We start from the raw sequence: 25,645 nt of genomic DNA, 5'->3' as shown, positions 1-25,645 counted from the left end.
TTGGGACAAAAACCACCCCATTCCATCATACCAATTCCCATTGATCTTTGGATAAAATCTTTGATCTTTTAGAGCAAGGGGTTGTCTTGACATACAGATATACATCTCTCGCAGGTGCTGCCAAACCTGCTGAAATACTTTAAGTATTCTCCCCCTGCCCCAAGTCATAAGTACTCACCGATAGACAGGCGTGGCTTGGCCTGGGAGGAAATACAGGACTTCATTCTCATAGGTCATGGTGGTGGTTTCAAACTGCAGATGGATTTTAGGTTAGATAGCAAAGGTCTTGGAGTTTTCAATCTCACTTCTCCTTAAGGAATCATACCTTGTGCACTTCCTTCCAGTATCCCTGACCCCACTTCATCCCTTTATCCTCCCTAACTACCCTGCTAGGCAAGGAAAGTGGGTTAGAGAACAAGATTTCATGCATTGCTTTCAAAAGGCATTACTGTATGTTTATTACCAGAGCCATGCAAAATCTCATCCCTGATCAGAAGAGGCATGCCATTTTGCTATCTCAGCTGGGCAAAGGCAGTGTGGTTGTTGTAGTGGTGGTGGATATGTGTTAAGAAAAACCAGGTAAGCAGCAGCAATGATCTTTAGGAGAGACTGCCTGCCCTTGTTGGCCTAAATGCCCTTAAACCTTTTCCCCCACTGGATTCAAGCCCTAGAAATGGCAGTCCCATGTCCTCCAGATGAAAACTGGGACAGATGTGGCCAAACAATATGACAGTGTGGTCACAATGGCAAAAAATAACACACAAGCTTGGAGAACCTGCAACAGTTTGCTTTTGCCTGAGCTGACTGAAAAGGGCAAGATTCTGCTCCCTCCTCCCCTCCACAGAGTTAACTAAGTGCAAACTACTTCTGCACTTTGAACTCTGTTTGCAACAACTGAAGTAAGCTGAGGACAAAGGGGGAAAGTGGGAGGAGGATAGAAACTGGGGCATTTTCAAAGCAGCTGGAAAAGTGGGATGACAGATAATTAATTAGGAATGTCTCTGCCAGATGGTTCGAAAGATATGCCTGGAGACAAAATGGGTAAAAGAAGCATAATCTAAATTCTTTCTCTCAGTTCAGTCCCTCTAGTTTTCTCTCTCTCTCTCTCTCATATAGATCTGTATATAGAAGATATAGAATAGATAGACTGATACTGTGTGCTCTTCCATGATAGCAATATAGCAACAACAAATACATTTCTATACCGCTTATCAGTGAACTAACACTGCCTAAGTGGTTTATAATGTGTAACCCAATTGCCCCCAACAAGATGGGCATTCATTTTACTGACCTAGCAAAGGATGTAAGGCTGAGTGGACCTTGGAGCCCTTCTCTAGGATTGAACTTACAATGTTGTGGCTGCACAGCACTGTCCCACCAGGGCACCAGGATCAAGATTAATTTAACTGGATCAATATAGCAATGTACTGGTATTTTACAAGTTAGCCTGAAAGCTCATCTGTCTCTAGAAACATTCAAGAAACATTTACTTCCAAATGCTTCAAATATTAACTTCAGCAGAAATTCCATCCATGAAATTTAACTTTCTGCTATATCTATGTATCTATATAGCTATATAGATTAGGCGAATTGCAGCCCAATGTCTACTGAAAAGTAAGTCACATGGGAGGTACTCCCAAAATACTGAATACAGGTAAGAAAACTGCTCCTGAGCAGATTAGAATTTACTTCTAAACAAATGTGTGGGATCGCCCAGAGAAAAATAAAACTTCTGTTGCCACAACCCTCTTGCTTGTTTGTGTTGCTGCTATTGCTCATAATTGTTTCAGTACTATCTTGTCATCAAGCAATTTTCTGTGTTTGGTTTTATAATTAACATAGTTAAATAAATAACAGATCATGAATGTTTAAAGGTACATCAGTAGGTAGGAAAATATAAGGTAAACCCAGTTTCCTAGTTTCTTCAGTGTATTCATTTTTCTCCCCCATCCCCAATACATATTCTCAATAGGGGCTTATTCTAAGTGGTTGTGTGAAGGATATAGTAGTTGCTGGTCTGAGACTTCATAGATCCAGGTTCTACTCAAGTGACGCTCACATGGATGGCCCTGAGTCAATCACCCTGTTGGTGTGATCTCCCTCACTGGGGTTGTTTAAAGATTTAAAGTGGAGAGAAGGGCTGCCACATATGCCATCTTGAATGTAAAGAGGGGCTATGTGTGTTAGGAATAAATACTTTGGCACCTGTGACTGAATGGGACATGGGTGCAAATGAGAGTGCTTGGAAGTACCAATAAAGAAAGTGGTAAACTTGGGGGGTTTAGATCTACCAACGGTGGCTTCACCTCCGCACCATCACAGGGTGACTAGAAGTCCTCCTTTTCCAGGACATGTCCTACATTTCAACCTTCCATCTAGGAGGAATTACAAAATGCCCTCCATTTTGAGCATGACCAAGAAGCAAGAATTTACATTTATATGAGTGTTTTTAGCTTCGATTTAGTCATGTCTGACTTTTTTCTTTATGTTCTATATCTTATGGTGCCTTGCTCTCCTTTTAGGGTTATGACATTTGGTCACCTTGCACCAACACCTTTAGTGGCCATCAGGCTGAGTTCTAACAGATTCAGTAGTTCTTTAAACCTAATGAGATTCATAGAGCAAGCCTCCTGTTAGGTGCACTTCGTGCAGCAGATGCCATGGAGCAGTAGTCGTAACTCTGTACTTCAAGAAGGGAATAGCGGAGGTGTGAGTGGTCTTGGGCACAGAGAACATCCCTAGTGTTGAAACAAAGTCAACAATATGCCCAGTTAACTTTATACAGAATGTGGGAGGGGGTGTACCATCTTGTCTTGCACCAGTCCTGTCTATTCACCAAACAGCACACAACTTTTGAGCCTGCCAAGTTCGGTTTGCATTTAAGGACTACATGAAGAAGCCTTTCCATATCCTGATTAGGAAAGAATGCAACCATTTCTCACCTTGCGAGTTGTCCCACAAGAGCTCACATCAAAGACGAAGGTCGCTCCTTCCTCTGTCACTGAGGCTGGCTTGCAACGTTTGTCTTTCAGAACAAGACTAGAGAGCTCCATATCTGGGACCCCAACCAGCTTCACAGCAGAGATCACCATGGTGCCATTAGGCCGGCAGTCTGAAAGACACCCACAAACTCACTCCAGGGTCTTCTGTGGGTAACAATTCAGCACTCTGTAGCCTCAATTTCCTAACTAGGTTGTGCCTTGTCCCATAGGATGCCATTTTTAATCATCGCTTGGTCTATTTTTAATTGATCTTTTCCTTAATACTAACACTTTTCTGTCCATTTTTAAAAAACATAATAGCAGTATTAGCTGTTGGGTGTAAAAAAGAGAACACTGCAAAATCTTGCTTGTGCACATTTACTCAAATATAAAAAGAACTGGATGATTCAGGAGAGAGTATAGATAGCAAATTGAGGGAGGTATAGGAGCGTGTATGAAAGAGAGGGAGGTATGAGGAGAGAATATGAATGAATTAGATAGCAAACATGGGGTAAGAAATGTATCCTTGTTACATGCTATATTGAAAAGGGGATACCAAGTCTGAAGTTGTTGGCTACTGCTTTATCTAGGAAGAAGCCTGGTGGTTCTCCCAGGTTCTCCCACCCACGAATGAAAGAATGGGATGAGACAGAAGTTTACCAATGAGATCTTTTGGAGAGAAGCTGCAGGAAATGGCAAAATCCATCATTTCAGTTTGAGCAAGATGGTCCTTCAGCAGCAGCTGGAAAGTGGCCACGATCCCAAGAGGTCCTATTTCCTGAGAAGCCAAGGAAGGGGAGATCAGTTGCCTAAGTTAAGGACCTTCTGTGAAGCTTATGAGCACCACACACACACACACAAGACAGCAATCCCACACTTACCACTTGGGTTCTTCCCCATCCCTACTGAACAAAAAGGAAAACAGAAATGTTTAAACACCTTTTAGGCACATTTTGCATCCAAAGAACACTCTATGACCAATGGACAAACTATTGACCAAATTGGACACCTGCCAAAACCCAGATCAATTTAAGGGACTGTGGGGCCTGCTATCAACTTTGCTACAGGAAAAAGTGTGTCTGAAGTCCACTTCCAACAGAGCATCAACAAAACTGAATACTGTACTGTCAGCTGACTGTACAGGCTCAGAAGCACTTCCACTTTGCCAAAAATGCTTTTGTGTTACCACACATTAGGGCTCAGCTAGGTATTTGGAAGAGGTCAAAGACTGACTGCCAATTGCAATCACCCCTCCACCAAAATTCAGCAGATCTTAAAGATCTATCCTGGAAAGCTATCAAGAATCTAGCCAAATTTTAATAGAGCACAAATGCGCTTGCAGGTATAGAAATACCCCATTTGCTGGAGAAAAAAAACCCACAAGGCATTGCAGTTTTAATATCTAGCATCCAGCTAGGTCAATTGCTTTTTAAAGCTGTTTTGAGTCCATTTTGGGAGAAAGGTAGAATATATAATTCAATTAATCAAGTAATTATAAAACCTGGGACTGGTGGCTGGGAAATTACCTTTTTACAACATTGGCTTGGAGTTTCTTGGACGTATAGTCCAAAAAAAAATAATTGTTTCAAAGTCTGTTGTCCTGCGTAGAGCTGACATTTTGCTATCTGAGAAAAGATGGTGCTTCCATGCTATTCCCTGTACAAACTGTGACTGTAGTGTATCTCAGTCTTCAACACAGGCAATAGGATTGTATGCACCATCGCACCCTGAGGCAGCCAGTTAGTTGAGAGAGCTGAGAAGAAGTGTGTAGCACTAAGAGCCCTGTTGTCCAAAGGGAAACCTTCAGGGGGCTTCAAAGAACAGTTGAAGGGTCTGGCTCTACTGCTGCCAAGGATGTGCTGCATGAGGTGATTGCCCTGGTCTACTGGTAGAATTGGTTTTGTTCCTGTAGTGGGGCAGTTATATTGGGGGAACAGTTCATCTCTCAGCCCCTCCCTTACCAAGTAACACCTTCTGTGTCCATCCAAAACTTATGAAGCTTCCCTTACCTCATAGAAAATGTGCACACCATGCCTGGGCACTCTCAAGGCCAAGTGGGTCTGATTGTCCTGTAATGTATAACCGAGACTCTGGGCTGTCTCCTGGTTCAGGTGTGTGTCCTTCACAAAGGGCAGCCAGTCCTGGTCCACATTCCCACGTTTCATCACTAAATAGAGGGCTTGGTCATCACAGAACCCCTCAGCATGAGGCAGCACTGAAAAGACAGGAGGAAGAAGGGGGCTTTAAGGGTAGGAATCTCATACATTCACTTTCTCTCGCTGTATTACTTCTAGAACCCCTTAGCATCACAACTACAATTTCTCAACTAATTGGGTGAGCTGATGAAGCCAACTCCTCTGACAAAAAATTCTGGCCCCAAAGCTGGTGCTTCACCAAGATTCATATATGGCTTAGAGCAGTGGTTCTCAGCCTGTGGGTTGTAACTCCTTTGGGGGTCAAATGACCCTTTCACAGGGGTCACCTAAGATAATCAGAAAAAACTCATTTCCGATGTTCTTAGGAACCGAGACACCGCTTGGGGGTCACCACAACATGAGGAACTATATTAAAGGGTTGTGGCATTAGGAAGTTTGAGAACCACTGGCTTAGAGACACCATCAACTTTGTGATACAGGAAGATGGAGATACACCTTCTCAGGCTGCACTAGGCAGACTAGATTCAGACAGTTATGACCCATTGGTCACTTGAACAGCCCCATCATGTGTGTTCTTGGCTTCCACTGGCCAAATTTTACCAGACACAGATGCACTGCATTATAGGTAACTGTTCAACAAGGAAATATGATAAACTGAGATGAATAAACTTCTTTATTTCAGGAATTGTCCTTCTAAGCTTCAGCTCTATCTTAATGTCCTTTCCATATCCCTATTTCATTTTCTTCCTGTTCAGAGACTATTGGGAATTTCAATAGTATCCATGAAGAAATTGCACCTGCTAGAAAGCTGTCTACAAAGCCAAGAACTTAGGATCTGAAATTTCTACACATCTGGAAGGTAACGCAAGTTGGGCAATACTTGAGTTTACAGCAGGAATTACCATCAGCACTGGGCCACCTGTGTACAACTGTGTCCCTTAGCCACTGATCACTGGTGTGTGTGGCTTATGTGGGTTCATGTTCCAGCTGCTCTTGAGTAATGAAGAAAGAGGGAGCAGCCTCCAGCTCTAGTGTAAGACTGCTCCTTTATCCCAAGTAAAGGCCACACCCCATCAGCAAATCAGTGGTCAGGATGGTGGTGCTGTACCCAGGACCCTTGTTATGCACTGCATCAGATACTGGTTACCTCCTTCTGCAGTACCCCCTACAGTAAATAGACTGACATAGCCAGCAGTTATGCCAGTTTATGTAACTAACAGGATTCAAACCAATGACTATTACATTGGCCACCACTTTTAGTTACCAAATATGAATACGTAGATGTTGGGATCATGTCTCCAATCAGCCAATGTTAAGTGTGTGCCCAGAAATGTATGGCATGATCCAGCAATTCCTTATCAGTAATCCAGAACCTCCCCCCTCACAGTAGCTGAACCTACCATCTTAATTTTTAGAATAAATTTGATGATGTTAAACAATGTAGTCATGAATTTTGAAGATCAGGTGCTCATCATGACCACCCCTTTCAGCATAATTCTGCAGGGAGTAAAAAAACAAACAAAACTGCAGGCAAGTTTGTTGTTCTCTATCAATAAGCTAATTCTAGCAGTATTCTACTCTAGCAGGAGCCCTGCTGGAAAACCCTAAGTACATGATCCTGGATATCATACTCTTTTGCTTGTGATTTCCACCACCACCACCCTTTTGCTTCTTACAGCCACAACAGATCAGTCTAGGGTTCTCATTCTCGTATTAACTCACCTGCATCCTTGACCAGAGCAACAAAAGGAACTGGAACATCAAAGGTCTTTGCCTGGGGAACCACACGAAATCCCAATATGGGGATTGTGCTGTAGTTTCTGATGTTATCTGGCACATACTGGGGAGAGGAAGAGAAGGATTTGTGTCAGCCAAACACACTGCCAGTGACCCTAGTTTTGACCATCAACAGCCATAAGCAGAGTTGGGGACATTAGCTTTCAAAAGTGGATTTGTGTTCCCAATTTAATGAGCTCCAAAATTCCACAGTTAATGCATTGCATTAAGTGTTAGTTTAGAAAGACTGCATAGAGTCTGCACACCAGAATTCCACCTTCATGCAAATTTTTCCAGGACTGCAACACATAGCTCATTTCATTGCCCTTGCCAGTTCCTTAATCAAAGATAGAGGTGGGAGAGCAATGATTAAAAAAACCCTCAGAATTCACTCTACAACCCCAAAAAAGGGGGAAACTGGGCCTCATTACATTAAAAAACTAAAAGTGTGTTCATTCCCTCTCATTATTCCAAATTCCAAATAGTACCACATTCTTAAAATGTTTATATCCAAGCTCTGTACACAGATTAATAGCTCAAGGGTGACACCAGAAATACAACAGACCTTATTTTTAAAGTTTAAAAAAAAAAGGGAGGGGGGCTTCAGAGTTCCAAGAGAGTCCTCTTTATTCCATTGTGTTGAATTTTTATGATTTGGTCAGCACTGTTGTCCCTGCTTTGCCATTCTGCTGCAAGTGGAGACCCTTCATTCACATAGCCCTGTCTAGTCTTGGCTTGCAATAGGACTCACCTTCTTCTCAATTCCAGGGGTATCAAAAGGGACTTGCACAATGTAATATTTGCTACCATTGGGATGCTTGGTTTCATAGATCTTATAGCCCTTTTTGTCAGCCTTAGGAAGTGGCAATGGCCCTGATTCATCCACTGTCACGCTGACCAGCTCTACATCTGGTAAGAAGGGCCCAACTGTTGCATTAAAGAGCTGAATACTGATGTTTGTATCTGAAAGGAAGAAAAACAGTCACCCCAATTGAAGATTTTACATCAGCTTTAGACCCCTCAGCCAGTGCTGAGAAATGTCTGGCCCTGAAGAAGTGACTGGACTGCAGCTCCCAGCATCTCTAGCAGAATAGCCAAAGCTGATGGAAGTGGCATTCCAAACCAATTGGATGGCCTCTGGATTGCCATTCCTGCAAGGAGTGTGTTTTATAGGAGGAATTCAGGGAGTAAGGTTGCAAAGCCTTTGCCCTCATATGCATACATGAAGGGCCCCTATTCCTTCCTTCGCACACAAGCTCTAGACTTGGGCACTAAACATCAGCTATAGAGGGCCTCCAGGTGGTTTCTGCCTCCAAGAAGGACACAGGAAACAGCAATCTCTTCCATAATCAGAGCCTCCCTGCCTCACCCATGTACATATAGTTGTCCAGGGAGCTGCTTCTTCTGTCCTCAAGAATACCAAGCTTTTGGCAGCTACTAGCTATTTTTACCCTTCACAATGAGCACTCACAGTCTGTAACTGTTACTGGCACGAGCTGCAGAGGGGTGTTGATCTCCTTCAGGATGGTGTGCTTTGTGACACCTCTCTTGTCATCTTCCCAGAGATGCTCTATATAGAGGTTGATTTTGTAGGTGCTCATTAGTTGCCCATCAACAACATCACTCTGGGAGGAAAAGAATGACAAAGAGCCATTGCTTAAAGAGCCATGGCACAAGCTATTACTTTTTCTACCCCTTTTCCCTCCCTATTCCATTTTCCTTTCATGGTTTGCATTTTTAGATTATAAGTTTGTGGATACGGACTGCCCTTTTTTTAAATACAGGTAAGTGTTATTAGGGAAGTCACAGGCATGAATTTACAGGACCTAAGCAGAGCAGTTGAGGACAGGGAGTCTTGGAGATGTCTCACCCACAGGGTTGCCATGAGTTGGGATCAACTCAAAGGCAGTTAACAACAAAAGAGCCTAAATACCATAAAGGCACCTATCTCATCTGATCTTGGAAGCTAAGCAGGGTCAGCTCTGGTTGGTACTTGGATGGGAGACTGCCAACAAATACTAGGTGCTGTAGGCTACATTTCAGAGGAACGAACTCACACAACCACCTCTGAGATGCCTTGCCTAAGAAAACTATATGAAAATACATGGGGTTGCCATAAGTTGACAGACAACTTGAAGGCACATACACATACATGCAAGCTGCTCTGGGGGCCTTTTTGGCTGAGAAAAACCATAAAAATACTACAAATAAAATGAATGAATAAATGTCATAACACAAAAATAAGAGCTCCCCAGTTCCTCTAAAGCCTATTCAACTGCTGTTTGACCCCTTCATACAGAAGGGGGTCAGAAGCTCTAAAAAAGGGGTAAGAAGCTCTAAAAAAGGCACATGGGGATTCTCAAGTCCTTCCAATATGAGTACCATCTTAGCACACTTATTTAATGCAGCATCACCACTTCCCTTGATGTGATCATTTTGGATGATGGCACCATGAAAGCATTTTGTAGCAGAAATAATACATGGTCAGCTGTATGCCTTTCCACCATCATCCCTTAGTTAAATTCCACCTCCAGTCACTCACTCAAGAAGGCATTGTGCCAGACCCTTAAATCAGTGCTTCCCAATCTTGGGTAACCCAAATATGGATACATTTCAATTTCCATAATCCAAGACTGTTTATATAGCTATGTGTATACCACCTTTCTCCCACTGAGGGTCCCAAGCAGCTCACAAAAAAATGCCTGAAACCTTACAATAAAACTAAAAACATTTAAAAGAATTACATTAAAACAGTTATAAAATCATTCAAAGGTATACAGAAATTTAAAAAAACAAACATCATGGTCACTGATAAAAGAGGATGGGAGTTGTAGACCAACATCATCTAGAGAACCCAAGCTTGGGGATCAGTATCTTAAATATCAAAGGTACCAAAGACCAACATCCCAACATACCTTATAACTACCATCGGGTGCCCCAATAGGGATCTTTACTATAATGGCATCCTTGTCACTATCCAGCGAGTACCCTCGACGGACTATGTCTTGCTTAGGAATCTTGTTCAGGTTGATGCCCAGTTCCACTTGCAGTTCTGTGATGGTGCCAACTCCAGCCAGGAGGGGGGAGATAGCTTTTGGGATAGTCCAGGTGATTGTCTCTTGTGTGTAAGTCACTCCATCTTACAGGAAAGAAGGAGGAAGAGATGTCACAGCTTAAGCCTTAAAGTGACAAGGAAGAAAACCTAAGCTAAAGAACTGATGCTTCAGCTTTGTGGTCCTCAAGCATTAGAGTAAAAAGTATCAGTGTTTTAATAACTAACAAGTAGCCAGGATGCATATTTGTAGGAGGTGACAGCCAGATGGGCTCAAATATCCCATCCTATCTTGATCTTCCTGTGTAGTTGTTCCTCTGATATGTAGTTTGCTTCTCTCAAATCTACTTTTTCCTTTTTAAAAGAAATCCACTCAGTCTTTAACCATCCCTTTGTTACAGAAGGAGTAGCTTCATACAGAGTCCTCTCTCCATGAGGCCTATAAGCTTTCCTCTATGCACAGGAGCCAGTTTTAGGGGCTTCTGTAATCTATTCTAAAGACTACTCTTCTCTGCTACCTCTGATCATTTCCTGAGAAAAAGATGCCCAAAGGCTTTCTTTCACCTTATAAGAAGCATCCAGAATAGTTACACCTGTTTGTACCATAAGCTCATTACATTAGCCCATTGCACTTTGCTGGCACAAATATCAAGTATTCTTATCCTATGGTTAGAAAGATGTTTACCCACCTATAGGACAGGCCACAGCTGTGTCCACCATGAGGAGCATCCAGCGCTGTTTGTAGTAGGTACTCGATCTCACGGAGGAGAAAGGAACCCCATTGACCTGAAATGGTAACAAGAAGCAGTTTACGGGCTTTTAAAAAAATAAGCAAAAGAGTGACAGCTAGTGTTTTGGTTGTGCTCTGAGTGTAAGATGCTGGAGATTATCAGATGAGGCAAAACAAGCTGGGAGCAAAAGGCATACTACCAGCAAAATTGCACAATAATGCTGAAGATTTTCAGACACATCACGCTTATCCAGGACTTAATCCAAGAAGATACAGGAATGCTCTAGCAACAAACCATTCACGGGTAAATCTGAAAATCTTCATCGTGATCATGCAACTTTGCTAGGAGTATGCCTTTTTCTTCTCCAATCCCCCCCCCCCTCCCGTCTGATCATCTCCTATGACTCTGGAGACCATAGGGTGATTCCCTGCTTGACAAGAGAAACCCACTGGGTGACCTTGGCAAGTCACACACTTTAAGCCCAAGAAAACCCTGTGATAAATTTGCTTTAGGGTCACCATAAATCAGAAACAATTTGAAAGAACAAGAATAACAATTTCAAGAGAATGCCAGCAATGTTGATAGACATTTAAAAGGCCCTGTATGTCTCACTCTATCAATGTCCATTAATAAAGGGACAGGGGTCCTGCTAAAAAGATAAGGAACATCTGGCAGTCCAGTTACTGTTGGACTACAACTCCTATAATCCCACACTTTCAGCCATGCTTGCCAGGGCCTCTGAGAGTTGAAGTTCAAAAAATCTGAACTGGCAGAGATTCTTCACCGCCTCACTTCAGTTCAGCACTAAGAAAAATTAAGCTGATCTACTGAAATGTATGCCCCAGGGGCAGACATGTTTTATTACCACACACCTCCACACCTCACTGAAAATACAGCAGCCCCTAGAAAGACATGTCTGTTCCTGCAGCTCTGTAGACTTGCAGAATGCAAGAACAACATGAGAGCCAATTCTCCAAGAACTGAGAGCTTAAGAGTACAGTAGCTTGCAAGCATCCTAGTTCCTATGGTTGCCAAGGCTTGATGGAAAGGACAATATATTTACCAGATGAAGCCAAAAGGGCTGAATCAGTGGCCAGTGAAGGCTTCCCTACCACACAGCTGGACAAGCAACAGAAGAAACAAAAGTGGCAGCTTGATTGCAGAATTAGCCAACCAAGGCAAGGGTACTCAGTTTGCATTGTTTATGCTGGGCAAGTAGTTTAGTTCTTTTCTTGTCACTCTGATTGATATTTCTATGCTCAGTCAGTGAAATCAAAACATTTCATCCAAGTATGAAAAGTCTAGATGAGAAGTTAATTCCCTCCCCTTCCCATAATCACTAAACACTTCCATCCATCCCACAGCTGTAGAAAGGAAAATGCCCAGCCCACACACACCTTTTGATGTTGTCAGCCTAGCCGTTTAAGTTACAAAATTATGAAGCTTCCTGGCCAAAAAGATCCAATTGTGTTGACTAACCAACCCTGATGAAGCCTGAAGCCAGTTTAGAAACACTCACTTTTTTTACACCACCAAGAATACATGCACGCATGCACACACACAGTGGCCATACTAAAGACATTTTTCCATAAGCTCTAGCATAGCTAGACATGATGCAGCTGTAAATGGGAATACAGATGGTAAGGATGCGGTATTACAATGATTATTCCCAACTAAATGGATGACATATAGACATATGTATAAAAATATTCATTAAATGGTTGTTTGTTGTTATATGCCTTTAAGTAAACTCTGTCTTGTGGTGACCCTCTCGTAGGCTTTTCTTGGCAAGATTTAATCAAAGAAGGTTTGACATTGGGCTTCCCCTAAGGCTGAGAGAGGGTGATTTGCCCAAGGCCACCCACTGGTTTTCCATGGCTGGTGGGGATTCAAATCCTGGTCTTGTGGAGTTCCAAACCACTACATCACACTGGCTCTTTTCTTGGCAGTTGTACAGCTACAAAAACTGAGTGGCAGGGGCCACTTTAAGAGCATTCATTTTCTCACAAACAGATGGGAAAGTCTCCAAGTGAGCACCTGCTATCACATAAGAACCAGTGTGATGCAACAACCAGATGTGTCTTCCAGATGTGTTTGCCTATACTTCTCAGAATCTCCCAGCTAGGTATATTCATGAGACTTATGGTCCAACACATTTGGAGGAAAGGTTGGATTAATGTGTTGATTAGGAATAGGAACCCCGACTCTTACAGAGCCATAAAGCTGAGTGACCTTGAGTCTGCCTTCAGTATGAACTGCCTTGCATGGCTGTAGCGAGAATGCTTGGTGTTCCAGAAACTGTGAGCCTACCTCCAACTTCTGAGCCTCGGTTGCATTATAGGAAGACCTCAACACAATCCTCGTGTCTGTTGTGTTGATCCCGTAGCCAACAGCATGAGCCTCTTCAACCAGCATGGCTTTCTTGCCATTGTCCACATGAAAGACAACTTGCCAAACAGAAGGTGTGCCTGCTTGGACCTATGGTGGGGAGGGGGTGCAAGGGTAGAAGACACTTCATAGTTACTTAACCTTTCTTATGGGAAGTAATCCCGAGTCATGCAATTCATGATAAGGAAGGGGAAGACATACCTCTGGGAAGGCAGATTCCCAATCATCAGGTTGGTCTTGAAGAAAGCCATCGGGGATTGGTGGTACATTTCTTCTGACAGAGACCTGTGAGAGAAGAGGTAGAGTGTAACTGAGAGATTCTTCACAGCTGTCATTTGCACCAAATCCTTCATCTGTCCTACTTTACCCCTTACAAAAAGGGATTCTGATGAAGAATCCATTCTGGACATTTTTGCTTCTTCTGGTAATCGCTCTGAAACCAAATGCCAAAGCTGTGTGACTTTTTATTCTCAGCCTTTGGGGTGTGTTTATAAAATTCAGAATTTAGAAACTGAGCATCTGAAATACAATTACCAGGAGATCCCACTATAATGCAAGAATACTAGGAAGCAGGTTCTAAGTATTGTAATAACATGGCTGCACGGAAAGAGTGGGTAGCACCCCTTGTACAACAGGAACAGACCAGTCCAGAAGTGCATGAACAGAGGTACTACTAGCTATACAAATTCTAATTCATTGATTGAAAGAGCAGATATAACTCACATTAGAAACCTAACTATGAGGCCCCATAACAGAGGCACTGCTTGATACTATGGCTGTTTGTCTACAGAAGTGATTCCCATACTTTGGTCCTCTAGGTGTTTTGGACTGCAGCTCCCAGAAGCTCCAGCCATCTTGGACAACCGTCAGGAATTCTGGGAGCTGAAGTCCAAAGTACATGGCAGGCCAAAGTTTGAGAAGCACTGGTCTATAGTGTCTCAGAGTTCTGCTTCTACTCCTAGTGTGTGTTTTGTGTGTGTGTGTGTGTGTGTGTACGCTATCTGCCTTCAAGTTTTTTCCAACTTACGTTGATTCTGTCACTGAGTTTTCTTGACAAGTTTCTTCAGAGGGGATTTGCTATTACCATCCTCTGAGACTGAGAGAGTGTGACTTGTTAAAGGTCACCCGGTGAGTTTAAATGGCTGAGCAGGGTCTCCAGAGTCATAGCCCAATGCTCAAACCACTACACCACGCTGTTGAAAATCCCAAAGCAGCAGGTTGTGGGGATTCTAGTCAAATTCTATTAGTTGGCTACATTCAGTTCCAGTTGATGCATGGACGATTTCAAATCATTTAGCTCATCCCTCTCTAGAACACTCTGATACTTGAAAGACAACTTTTCTCCCATTTAGAATTCTGACTTTAGTTTGATCACCTAGCTTTTGGGTTCTTGGCCCCCACTCTTTAGATAGAAAGAAAGTCAATTTTAATCAGGAGACAAGAGATACTAGCCAGGTTTCACATGAACAATATATCTATTAATTTCTCTTGCTTCTCCTGATCAAAAAAGTTACCTGCACTAATGTAAACAGACACACATATTAAAGTAGTGTTTTTCATGATGGATCTAGACAGAGACCTCTGGTGAAATGTATCCGAGTATTGGGCACAGAAGAGTCAATGTGATATAATGGTTCAACTGTTGGACTATGGCTCAGGAGAACAAGGTTTGAATCCCTGCTCAGCCATGGAAACTCACTGGGTGAGCTTGGGCAAGTTACACGCTCTCAACCTCAGAGGAAGGCAAAAAGCAACCCCCCTGCCCCTCCGAACAAATCTTGCCAAGAAAACCCTATGATGGGGTTGTCATAAGTCAGAAACAAATTGAAGACACACAACAGCGACATACAAGCACTGGAGGCTGCTGTGCCATTCATATCCTGCCTGTCTGCTTCCCACTGGGGCATCTGTTGGTTTACTGGAAAACTGGATGCTGTGCTAAAGAAAATTTTGATGGGATCTTGCTATGCTCCTCTTATTTTCTTAGGCTTGTCTTCTGCTGCTTCAAGATCTGGAAATATAATAGATCATTAGGTAGGAAACGCCTTACCATTAGGAAGAGTGCAATGACTGCCTCAGGCAGCTGGTTTTGAATGTCATGCAAGACGAGGAAATTCATTAATTCAATAATTTTACTGCCAGGCAGGGAAAGATACACTTACGGGATTTTCTACCTCTGGGACCAAAATAACTTGACCAGCTTTTCAAACTATACACCTTATTGACTTGTGGGGCAGGGCGTACCCACCTCAGTGAAGGAAATATCTGGATTAGTTTTGTCACCAGGGCAAAGCCTGGCAAAAGGCACTGGTGTCACTGCAGTTTGGTCCCTATGCTGCAATCCGATGAGAGGGAATGGGTTCAGAATCAAGATTTTGATAACAGTAGCTTTCATTTTTTTTAAAAAAGTGATGCATCTAGCCCTTATCATTGCATGGGTATTTAGATTACAGTTACCAGGCATTCCTGGTATGTCCTCTACGTGAGGATCAGAAAGCTTGTTCTTTTAAGACTGGCAGGTACCCCTTATTAGAAGGCATATTTCCCCTCCCCCCATCTGAGGGTTGAAAAGCTTTTCATTTTATATAGACTGAATAAGATGCTAAAAAAATCCTGACTATTGAGGTATGGGCCCATCATAAAGGATATTTACATCCTGTACGTTTATGCACACAGACACCATGCTACTTTTATAGAGCAACATATGAGTTAACTGAAATCAATACTTTCATCTGGTATTTAGGTAGAACACAAACTCACTAATAACTACTTGCTGACTGTCAACTCTGCATGTCAGGAATTTCAGCTGTCCCTTATTGCTGTTATGAAAACCTGGCAAGATTAATTTAGACATTTGCAGTCACTGTTTGATAAGGTGCCACAAAGAAGGATATTGGAATAATGCAGGAATTCAGGCAAGATTTCAGTGAGGAGAGAACCCTACAAAATTATGCAACATTACAAAAACTCTGAAAAAATAAGTTTAAATGTTTTATGTAAGCTGAAGACTCTTGCTTACTTTGGCACAGCATTGGATTGACTAGATGGATAATTGGTGGTTTGTGTCCATAACAGAGTATATCCCTGAGCTTAACATGAACTGCATCCCAAAGTACTGCAGGAACTTGCTGACATACTTGCAGAATCACTTGCCATCATTTTTTAGATATCTTGGAGAATAAGGGAAGTGCCAGAGGACTGGAGACAAGCAAACATTGCCTCTCTTCTAAGGCAAAAGAAGATGATCCAGGAAACTACAGACCAGTCAGCCCAATCTCAATACTAGGAAAAACATTAGAATTGATTGTACAAAAATCTATTTGCAATGCTATTTGCTATCTTGATGACAACACAGTGATTAGAAGACTGGGTTTGTCAAGAACAAATCCTGCCAAAGTAACCGTATACTTTTTTTTTAATCAGGTCACTAGTTAAGTAGATGGTGGGAATGATGTGGATGTCATTTATCTGGATTTCAGCAAAACATTTAATGAGGCTCCCCACAATATTTTAACAGACCGACTAAACATGGAATAGATGGAAATACCATCAGATGGATCCATAATCGGTTGGAAAACGGTGCTCAAAGAGTTGTCATCAGTGGCTGCATTTCAGATTAGGAGGAGGTCTCAAATGGAATGTTGCAGGAATCTGTCCTGGGTCAACATTCTTTAATATTTTTATTATTTATTTAGAATACAAGGTGGAGGAAGTCCTTTTCAAATCTGTGGATTATATAAACCTGGAGGAGTTAGCTAATGCATTGGAAGATAGTAATAGAATTCAAGAGGAGCATGACAAACTGGAGAACTGGGCTGAAATTAATAAAATTAAATTTAAGAGAAACAAATTCTACATTTAGGCCCCAATGAACAAATGCACAGATACAGAAGGAAGGATACTTGGCTCAGCAGTACTATATGTGAAAAGGACCTTGGGGTTATTGTTGATCAAAAGTTGAACCAAGTAGAAGCAGTGTGATGCTCCAGTAAAAAAAGTCAAATTCTTTCTTAACCTGCATTAACAAAAGCATAGTTTCCAAGTCAAGGGAAGTAATGGTCCCACTATATTCTCCACTGATACAGCCTCACCTGGAGTTCTGCATTCAGTTTTTTGTGTTGTGTGCCTTAATGCCATTTCTGACCTATGGCAATCCTAAGGCAAACCTATCACCAGGTTTTCTTGGCAGGATTTGTTCTAGGCACTTCATTTTAAGAAGTATATAGATAAGTTGTAATGAATTCAGAGAAGGGCAACAATGATAAGAGGTATGGAGAACAAAATGTATGAGAGGTTGAAGGAGCTGGGCATGTTCAGCTTGGTGAAGAGAAGACCAAGGGGGGTGACATGATTGCACCCTTTTAAATATCTCAAGGGCTGCTATGGAGAGAAAGGTGCAAGCTTGTTTTCTGCTGCCTCTCAGAGGGTAGAACTAGGTCTAAACTTTTAAGTTACAGGAGGCAAATTTCAATTGAGCTTTAGAAGGAATTTCTGGACAGTAAAAGTGGTTCAGCAGTGGAGCCAATGGCTTAAGAGAGGTGGTGAGGTCTCTTTCTCTGGACGTCTTCAGAAAGAGGTTTGACAGCTTAGCTGGAGGTCCTATACTGAGTAGGGGTTGGACCTCATGGTCCACAGGGTCCTTTCCAATTATATGATTCTGTGATCCTTTGCAGATAATTTCCCCACCAGTATGTTTTTAACACTGGAACATTGATATTTATTACTTCAAGGCAAATTTCTCTCACTGTCTCGCTCATCAGGGCTGACACAAAATATTTTTCTATCTGAATCAAAGAACAAGATGGATGCCCCACTCTCATCTGTATACAGAAGCTGACTGGACAGGCGCTTGGAGCCCTGGTGGCGCAGTGGTTAAATGCCTGTACTGCAGCCATTCACTCAAAACCACAAGGTTGCGAGTTCAAGACCAGCAAAAGGGCCCAAGCTCGACTCAGGCTTGCATCCTTCCGAGGTCGCTAAAATGAGTACCCAGACTGTTGGGGGCAAATTAGCTTACTTGCTAATTAGCTTACTTGCTGTTCACCGCTATGATCTTTGGAATAGCGGTATATAAATAAAACAAATTATTATTAATTATTAATTATTGAGCCTGTCTGTAGTGCTGCCAATGGGTCAGCTGTTTCCACCACACCTGAAGGCAACAGGCTGGTTTAGGCGGTGCAGGGTAGCACATAGAGCTTGGTTTTCCCAAACAGAAGAATTATTCAAGGAAAGGCAAATTGCATTTATAAGCTAAGAAAAGAAACTGAAAAGTCTGTAAGAACAAGAGGTAATGAGTGAGGATTGAAAGTTAAGTTAAATGAATGAATAAGATATGGCGTGAGAAGATGTTATAAATGTTGTCAGAATTTTGTATGTATGTATATTTTTATATACTGTGTTGTAGGAACTGTGTCTGTTCGAGTAATGACTAATAAAAATCATTTTAAAAAATAAAGCTTGGTTCTCCAAGAGGGGAGGAAATGGTGCTGGGCCCTTATAAATAATAGCCAAGGGACTAATCCTGCTGCCCACCAGCATTTGCCACCTGAGACAGATGCCTCACTCTACCTGATAGTAAAGCTGCTCCCATCTTCTGTGTTCAACCCAGATATGTTTATACCCAACAACAGGCATGCCAGAGGTAGATTTTCAAAAAACCCAATCTGAGTCCATGGCTAATGGCTTATGTGAAAACTCTACCAGGTTAAAACCTTTTCATGCCTAAAGTAGGCAGCCATCATTTTGAGGCTCACTCCCCAAGCATTTAAGGCTGCTTGTCTGGCCTCCTTCTAAACTTACCTCCATATAGTTTGCCTCACAGACTATTTCCCTGGGTTGCCAAGGGCCATAGGAACAGCTCACTGGGACGTTGAGCACAATGGCACCACGCATCTCTGGATCCATCCCTGCCGTAATTTGAATGTTCAAAGTGAAACGTTGATCATCCTGAATATAAAGGTGTGGGGGATAGAGTACAGGCATAGCTCGGTGAACAAGCATCTGACAAAGCAGCTCCTGCTTGCAGTATCTTTTGAAGCTTCGCAACCCTCCCTTTTCCTCCTCATCCTCTGTCTAGCTGGAAGTTGTTTTTTTTTTTTTTGAAACATGCTAAATAGTATGTTAGACCACGCCCCATCTCCCAGCATGTTAAAGAAGAAAAAAAGATTATACATTTGGCCACCAAACTAAGAATCATTAAAAAGGGCAGTCTAGTGAAAAAGGTATTTTGGAAAAAGTCTTCAAGTGCTTGTTGTTACTGTTGGTCTTGTTAGTAACTGCCATCAATATTGACTTTGACTTACTGTGACCTTATGAATGAGAGACCTGCAAGTCACCCAGTTATCAAAAGATGTGCTCAGCTGTTGCAAATTCTGGGTGCTTGACTCCTTGACTGCATCTGTAATGTGGTCTTTTTTTCTAGAAGGCCCAAAGTATTTTTGTTTACTTATGCAAGGCTTACCTGACCTGGTTGACATGAGCATATTGTTAGGTGGGGGTTTTTTGGAGGTGGGGGGGGGAGAAGTTGCCAAAACATGTCGAATTGCTCTTTGGTTTTATAGTGCACAAACCTGTTCTTTATTCTTTCCATGTTACAGTGGATCCTTGATATTCACTGGGGTTTGTTCCCAGAATCCCCCATGGACACCAAAATCTATGGGTGCTGAAGTCCCATTATATACAGTGTTGTAGTAAGATAGTGTCCCTTATATAAAATGGCAAATTCAATGTTTTAAAAATGTATATTTTTAAGCCATGGATGGTTGAAACTCTTGAAGTAGAATCCATGGATACAGAGAGCCAACTGTATTTCTAATGTTGGACCAAATTTTATGTTAAAGCAATCATACCCAACTGAGGTACACCTGTAACAGTACTTAAAGCCTTTACACCAATAAGAGCTATGTTCCTAGGGAATGAAGCCTCTAATACTGATATGATGGATTAAATTATGTACGTATTAAAACCAGAAGAGTGAAAACTTGTAACTCTTCAGAAGGAATCCTAATAGTCCTTCTAAAGGATGATGGGAGCCTCAGTTCAAGAACTCTGGAGGGCTACATGTTCCGCATCCTTGGTTTAAACTTAAAATTTCAACTGCTTGTGGGCCAGTCTGCAAGAATGTTTGCAGACCAACATTTATAAACAAAACGTACATTGTCACTTTGGCTGGATTTCATGCATAGGCCCTGGGGACAGGAGCAGTGTTGTTCGACAGACTAAGGATTAAGATACTTCTGCCAGAGAAAGCAAGATAAACAGTCAGCCCTCCTTATCCACAGATTTTTTATCCATGGATTCAAGCATTCACGGCTTGAAAATATTTTTTAAAAAGTATAAATTCCAAATAGCAAATGTTGATGTTCCATTTTAACTTATAGACACCATTTTCCTTTTCCATTATATTTAATGGGACCTGAGCATCCACGGATTTTGTTATCTACTGGAGGTCTTGGAACCAAACCCTAGTGGATAACAAGGGTCCACTGTATTCAGTTAACTGTTCAGAAACTGGAAGCAAGGAGAGGTGCTGAAGGTTTTTTTGAAATGAAGCATATGATAGAGAACGGGGCTGAGAAACTGAGAGGTCCATAAGACAGAAATAAAGCAGGTGGTACAGCATCAGTGGGGAACTTTTGGCCTCCAGATGTTTGGCCGACAAATCCCATCAGCTCCACCCAGCATGGCTCATGGGATGTTGAAGTTGTCCAAGATGTGAGCTACACATTCCATTTCTCTGTGCTAGGCTAATAGGTCTGTCATAAGTCTTGTGATATCCAGTCACCATGCTCCATTTACATTTTGTATGGTAGGTGTCTAATCACTTCTGTCTATTTTTCCCCACAAAATCTAAAAGGAAAAAAAAATGGAATGGACACACAATATTTTGAGAGGGCAATATTAGGAGCTCTCTATTTCGCTAGAAGCAGTACGGGTTAGCATTGTCTGGTTTCTGCCCAAGATCCAAATTAATCCCTTGTGGACAAGCTTTCGGAACTAAGCCCATTCCTGTTCTTTCCCAGCATTACCCCACAATAACTTTAGGACAGGGATGGGAATCATGTGGCTCTCCAGATGTTGAACTGAAGGTTACACCAGCTATTATATAGCTAACAGTGAGGGATTCTGAGAGCCTCAGTCCAACAACATCTGGAGGGTGGCATGGTTCACAGTCTTGCTTTCAAACTTCAGCCCCAGCACCTGTTTAGTAAATAGGTGTACTCTGTTTAGTAAATAGGTGTACTCTCAACAGGTCTCAAGGCTGAATAGCACAATCCTGAACATGTATCTTTCCCTTACAAAGAGATGACACAAACCTGAGGCGGCCTTTCCCAAACATAATGCCTGACAAATTCTTTTTGGATTACAAGTCCAAGTATTCCTGACCTTGGACCATGCTCACTGGGACTGATGGGATTTGGAATCTTAAAACATCTGGAGGACCCCAGGTTGATGGGAGCCTGCTCTGGAACATGGACTTCAATTTTTATAGTTGAACTGCAGCACAAGTCAGTTTTAAGTTACTAAACATGATGGGTAATACATGGGTTGGACCCATGGCTTTAACCAAAACTATATCCAGGAAGAGGATGAAGTTAGGAGCTCATAAAGTTTAGGACTGCAACAGATTACAAGATTTACAGAAGAAAAAGAAGCAGATAATAGATCCAGTTGCTCTCACACATTTTCTAAGGGTTGGGGGAGCATTTTTGTCAGATTTTCCACCCAGACTATTTTAAGGCCAGGAGAGTCCCTTTTTTGCAACAGGTCAACCCACGTAAATTCTTATTAATTTCTATTTTTAAGGGCTTCCTCTGGGCCTAAAATGGCCTGGGACCCCCCAGAATGTGTCCAAAATGCCTCCACACATCTAGAGGCCATTAGGGACATAAACTCTTGACTCTTGTGGGCCCCAGGGGCCACACTCTGGCTACGACTGCTTTTGAGTAAAGGGTCTAACTAAACTGAACAATTTGTCTTGATTCAGCATAATGGTTGCTTCACAAGCCTTCCAGAGGTCTGGCTCATGTCCTGATGACATTGACATACCCATCCTACATACCACTATCTGAGCATAACAACCCAGCAGGGAGGCACGGAGCTCGATGTTTCCCCAGACATCCTGGAAGATGGTGTATCCACATCTTGTAGCCTGGACTCCATCTATCAGCCAAGACCTGCCAAACTTGTCTGGAAGAACAAACATATGGGCCACTGAAGAAAGGGGCAACAGTTTCAAAGTACTCATCTGGACTGAAGAATGTCAACATTTTGTGTTCTGGAAAACAATTAAGCCTACTTAAATTAGATACCTTCAAGGTCCATACCCATCAACATGTCAAAGAATGAAACCAGGACACATGTGCCCAAACAACTTTAGTGCAGTCAAGATAGCAAATGTTATTTATGAGGAAATATACACAAGCTGGGAAAGGCTGCAACAGTTTGCTTTTGCCTCCATTTATTGGGAAGGGTAAGATTCTATCCCTTTTTACTCCCTTACTGCTGCTGAGTTCATTGGGTATGAACTACTTTTGCATTTTGACCTCAGTTTGTAGCAGTTGAAGTAGTTGGAGGACAAAGGAAGAAGGTGGGAGGAGGAGAGAGAGATTGGGATACTGTAAAAACAGCTGAAAAAGTGGGATGATTGGGAGTCTCCCTGCCAATTCAGGACAGTTGGAGGGCATGAATGCTGGGGCACTTTTAAGCAAAAAGACCATGAAGATTAATGGCGGCAAGAAGATACACTAGTGGGAAACATAATGCAGCTCCATCTAATGCTTCCTTAAGATGGTGGTCTAAGGCAAGCAAGGAGAAGCCAACTTCTGACCATTGTCCAAAACTAGTTTGGGAGAACCATAGTCCTTATCAGATGAGTCTGGAACTGGGGGTCTTCAGCACTGGGCGGTTCGAATTCACGTTATTTCGCACAATACCATCATACCTGGGAGCCCCTCCGAATTGGCATGATTCAAATTGGCCAATACGCATTCGCACGAAGTGCATTCAGTGCAGAATGTTTTGTCACACCGGTGCTCAACATAAGGATTGGCCGATTCGTATCGGCCCCCTCGCACATGCTCAGTGGTGCCCTGCATGGGTTGCGACCTTAAACGCTTCCGGGGTGAAAGGGGAGGTCACGTCATGACAGCCCGGTAAACAGCTGGAGAGCCAGCTCATGCACATTAACAATCGCGATACAACGTGCCCTCTCTACATTCCTCTCTGTTTCCTCTCTACATTCCTGCTTGGTTTTAACGTTACCATGACCTTCCCTTGCAACAAATTAGCAATGCCCGGTTGTACGTGTGTGTGTGTGTGAGTGTGTGAATATGTATTCTGGGGGGGGGGGAGGACCAGTTCCAGCGGCTGTCAAAGAGGCTGGATGGCCATCTAAGTAAATGGGGATGCTTTTTTCCTCCTCCTCCTCCTCCCGGCTTGGGAGCCAGCATAAGCTGCATCCCAAGAAGGGAACAGGCGCGGGGCCGCTAGAATCGCGGCGATCGCCGCCGTTCCAGCGGGCCCCGCGCCTCTTCCCTTCTTGGGATGCAGCCTATGCTGGCTCCCAAGCCGGGAGGAGGAGGAGGAGGCTGCCGGAACCACGATTCCAGCGGCCCCCCGCGCCTCTTCCCTTCTTGGGATGCAGCTTATGCTGGCTCCCAAGCCGGGAGGAGGAGGAGGAGGCCGCTGGAACCGCCCCCCCCCCCCGCTTCCCTGGAACCGGCAAGAGGAAAGACCCACCGGAAGTTAAAATTGGAATCTGGGGGTCTTGCGATGGAATTCAGGATTGGGTAGTCACACCAGAGCCATTCGCACTGAGATCGAACGGAGCCCCAATCCAGGATATTGCCAATCCCCTTATCAGCGCACTGGCCAACACGCTCCAAAAAGAGGAGCCAGTACGCATTCAGTTCGGCATCTCGTGCATTCACGTGAGTTCGGATTGGGCCATTTGAATGCTGGTATGATGGTATTGTGCGAAATAACGTGAATTCGAACCGCCCAGTGCTGAAGACCCCCAGTTCCAGACTCATCTGATAAGGGCTCATGATTCTCTTGGGTAGCAAGCATGCACCCAACTTTCCATTGCAGGATGGGAGATAGTATATTAGACAGAAGCACAATTTCATTGTGGGTATTCACCCATCGCAGCAGGTCAGCAGGAAGAAGATAAGAGACTCACCAATTGCAGAAAAGCTGATGTACTTGTTGTGGAAATAGTCCGAATTCAGTTTGAGTCTGGCAAGGCTACCCAGACATTCCACGTCGACCTGACCTGGAAGAGGGCAAAGAAAGGGAAGGGATTGTGTGAGGAAGATGGGCCTCTGTTGTCTTGCAGACTCAGGTCTACATGGGAGTAAGGCCTGGTAAAGATTTGGTGAAGGCCATGGTCCCAACACAACAGCTGAGGCAACTCCTGACGGCATTTGATAGGCTTAGTTTATCACCCATTATCTTCCTTGCTGTGAATCTGAAGTGCTTGCCCTACCAGACCCAAGGTGAAGAATTTTAGAAGTACACTTGTTAAAATATAAATATTCTGTATTTGCCTGTCCAGACTTGTTGCAAAAGCTAGTGTGGTGTAGTGGTTTGAGTGTTGGACTAGGACACTGGGAGAGCAGGGTTCAAATCCCTGCTTGGCCATGGAAACCCACTGGGTGACTTTGAACAAGTTACACTCCCACAGACTCAAGAGAAAGGCAAAGCCAACCCCTCTTTGAATAAATCTTACAATGAAAACCCTGTGATAGGTTCACCTTAGGATCACCGTAACCCAGAAACTACTTGAAGGCACAACACACAGTACCTGTTACAGGAACAAATTGAAGCCATACTGGAGGAAGCAGAAGAGCAATAAGGAACAGCCTGAAAAGACAGCCATAAAGGACTTATTAACATAAGGAAAGATATGTAGGTCAGTGGGGCCAGCATGGTGCAGCGGTCTGAAAGTTGGACTATGACTCTGGAGATCAGGATTTGATTCCCTGCTTGGCTATGGAAACCCACTGGGTGAATTTGGGTGAGTCACACACTCTCAGCCCCAGAAGAAAACTGTAATAGACTCACATTGTTCACATGGGTAGCTGAGGTAGTAACCCTTTGCGATGCCTATACACAAACTCTGTTTCACACGCACAATTATTAACAATATTGTGAATAAGTGATGTAGTGAGGTTTGAGCGTTGGACTAAAACTCTGGAAACCAGGGTTTGGTTCTCAGCTCAGCCATGAAAAAACACTGGGTGATCTGGGGCAAATCAGCCTCAGGGGAAGGCAAGGGCAAACCTCCTCTGAACAAATCTTGCCAAGAAAACCTAGGGCCACCTAAGTCGGAAACAACTTTAAGACCCACAATAACAACTATAAAATTACCTTCAGACTATGGGTATAAGATGTTTATGAAACACAAATGAATGTAGTGTTTAGACTCGGAGTCAGGTCTTATCTCCAAGATAATGCATGATGTATATGCAGATGTTCCAAAATCCCAAACACTTCTGGTCCCAAGCATTTTCAGATAAGGGAGACTCAACCTGTACAGGATCCCTTTGCATACTT

The 25,645-nt window shown here is 43.0% G+C and overlaps 1 protein-coding gene across 2 annotated transcripts in view; it reads right to left on the bottom strand.

Moving 5' to 3' along the window:
- Window positions 1-25,645, bottom strand: part of LOC149322823 (zona pellucida sperm-binding protein 2-like) — a 33,109-nt gene that overhangs the window by 7,065 nt on the left and 399 nt on the right. Inside the window, exons 2-16 of one of the 2 annotated variants that reach the window (XM_089509437.1) lie at window positions 24,894-24,952; window positions 24,270-24,362; window positions 22,149-22,276; window positions 18,887-19,033; window positions 13,286-13,369; window positions 13,007-13,174; window positions 10,655-10,751; window positions 9,829-10,052; window positions 8,385-8,538; window positions 7,665-7,876; window positions 6,860-6,977; window positions 4,991-5,196; window positions 3,642-3,759; window positions 2,943-3,112; window positions 179-252 (exon numbers count right to left, since the gene is read on the bottom strand). In XM_089509437.1, the coding sequence (XP_089365563.1) occupies window positions 179-252; window positions 2,943-3,112; window positions 3,642-3,759; window positions 4,991-5,196; window positions 6,860-6,977; window positions 7,665-7,876; window positions 8,385-8,538; window positions 9,829-10,052; window positions 10,655-10,751; window positions 13,007-13,174; window positions 13,286-13,369; window positions 18,887-19,033; window positions 22,149-22,276; window positions 24,270-24,362; window positions 24,894-24,952 (2,052 nt within the window). Of the gene's footprint in view, window positions 1-178; window positions 253-2,942; window positions 3,113-3,641; window positions 3,760-4,990; window positions 5,197-6,859; window positions 6,978-7,664; window positions 7,877-8,384; window positions 8,539-9,828; window positions 10,053-10,654; window positions 10,752-13,006; window positions 13,175-13,285; window positions 13,370-17,808; window positions 17,857-18,886; window positions 19,034-22,148; window positions 22,277-24,269; window positions 24,363-24,893; window positions 24,953-25,645 lie in introns of those variants that run through there. The other variant, XM_089509428.1, reaches the window with a different exon arrangement.

This window comes from Sceloporus occidentalis, unplaced genomic scaffold, assembly GCF_023333645.1.
Source record: "Sceloporus occidentalis isolate IW3139 unplaced genomic scaffold, rSceOcc1.0.p SCAF_1, whole genome shotgun sequence".
NCBI classification, from domain to species: domain Eukaryota; kingdom Metazoa; phylum Chordata; class Lepidosauria; order Squamata; family Phrynosomatidae; genus Sceloporus; species Sceloporus occidentalis.
Note: the sequence above shows the minus strand (reverse complement) of the source record. Positions and strands in the feature narration are given on the sequence as shown.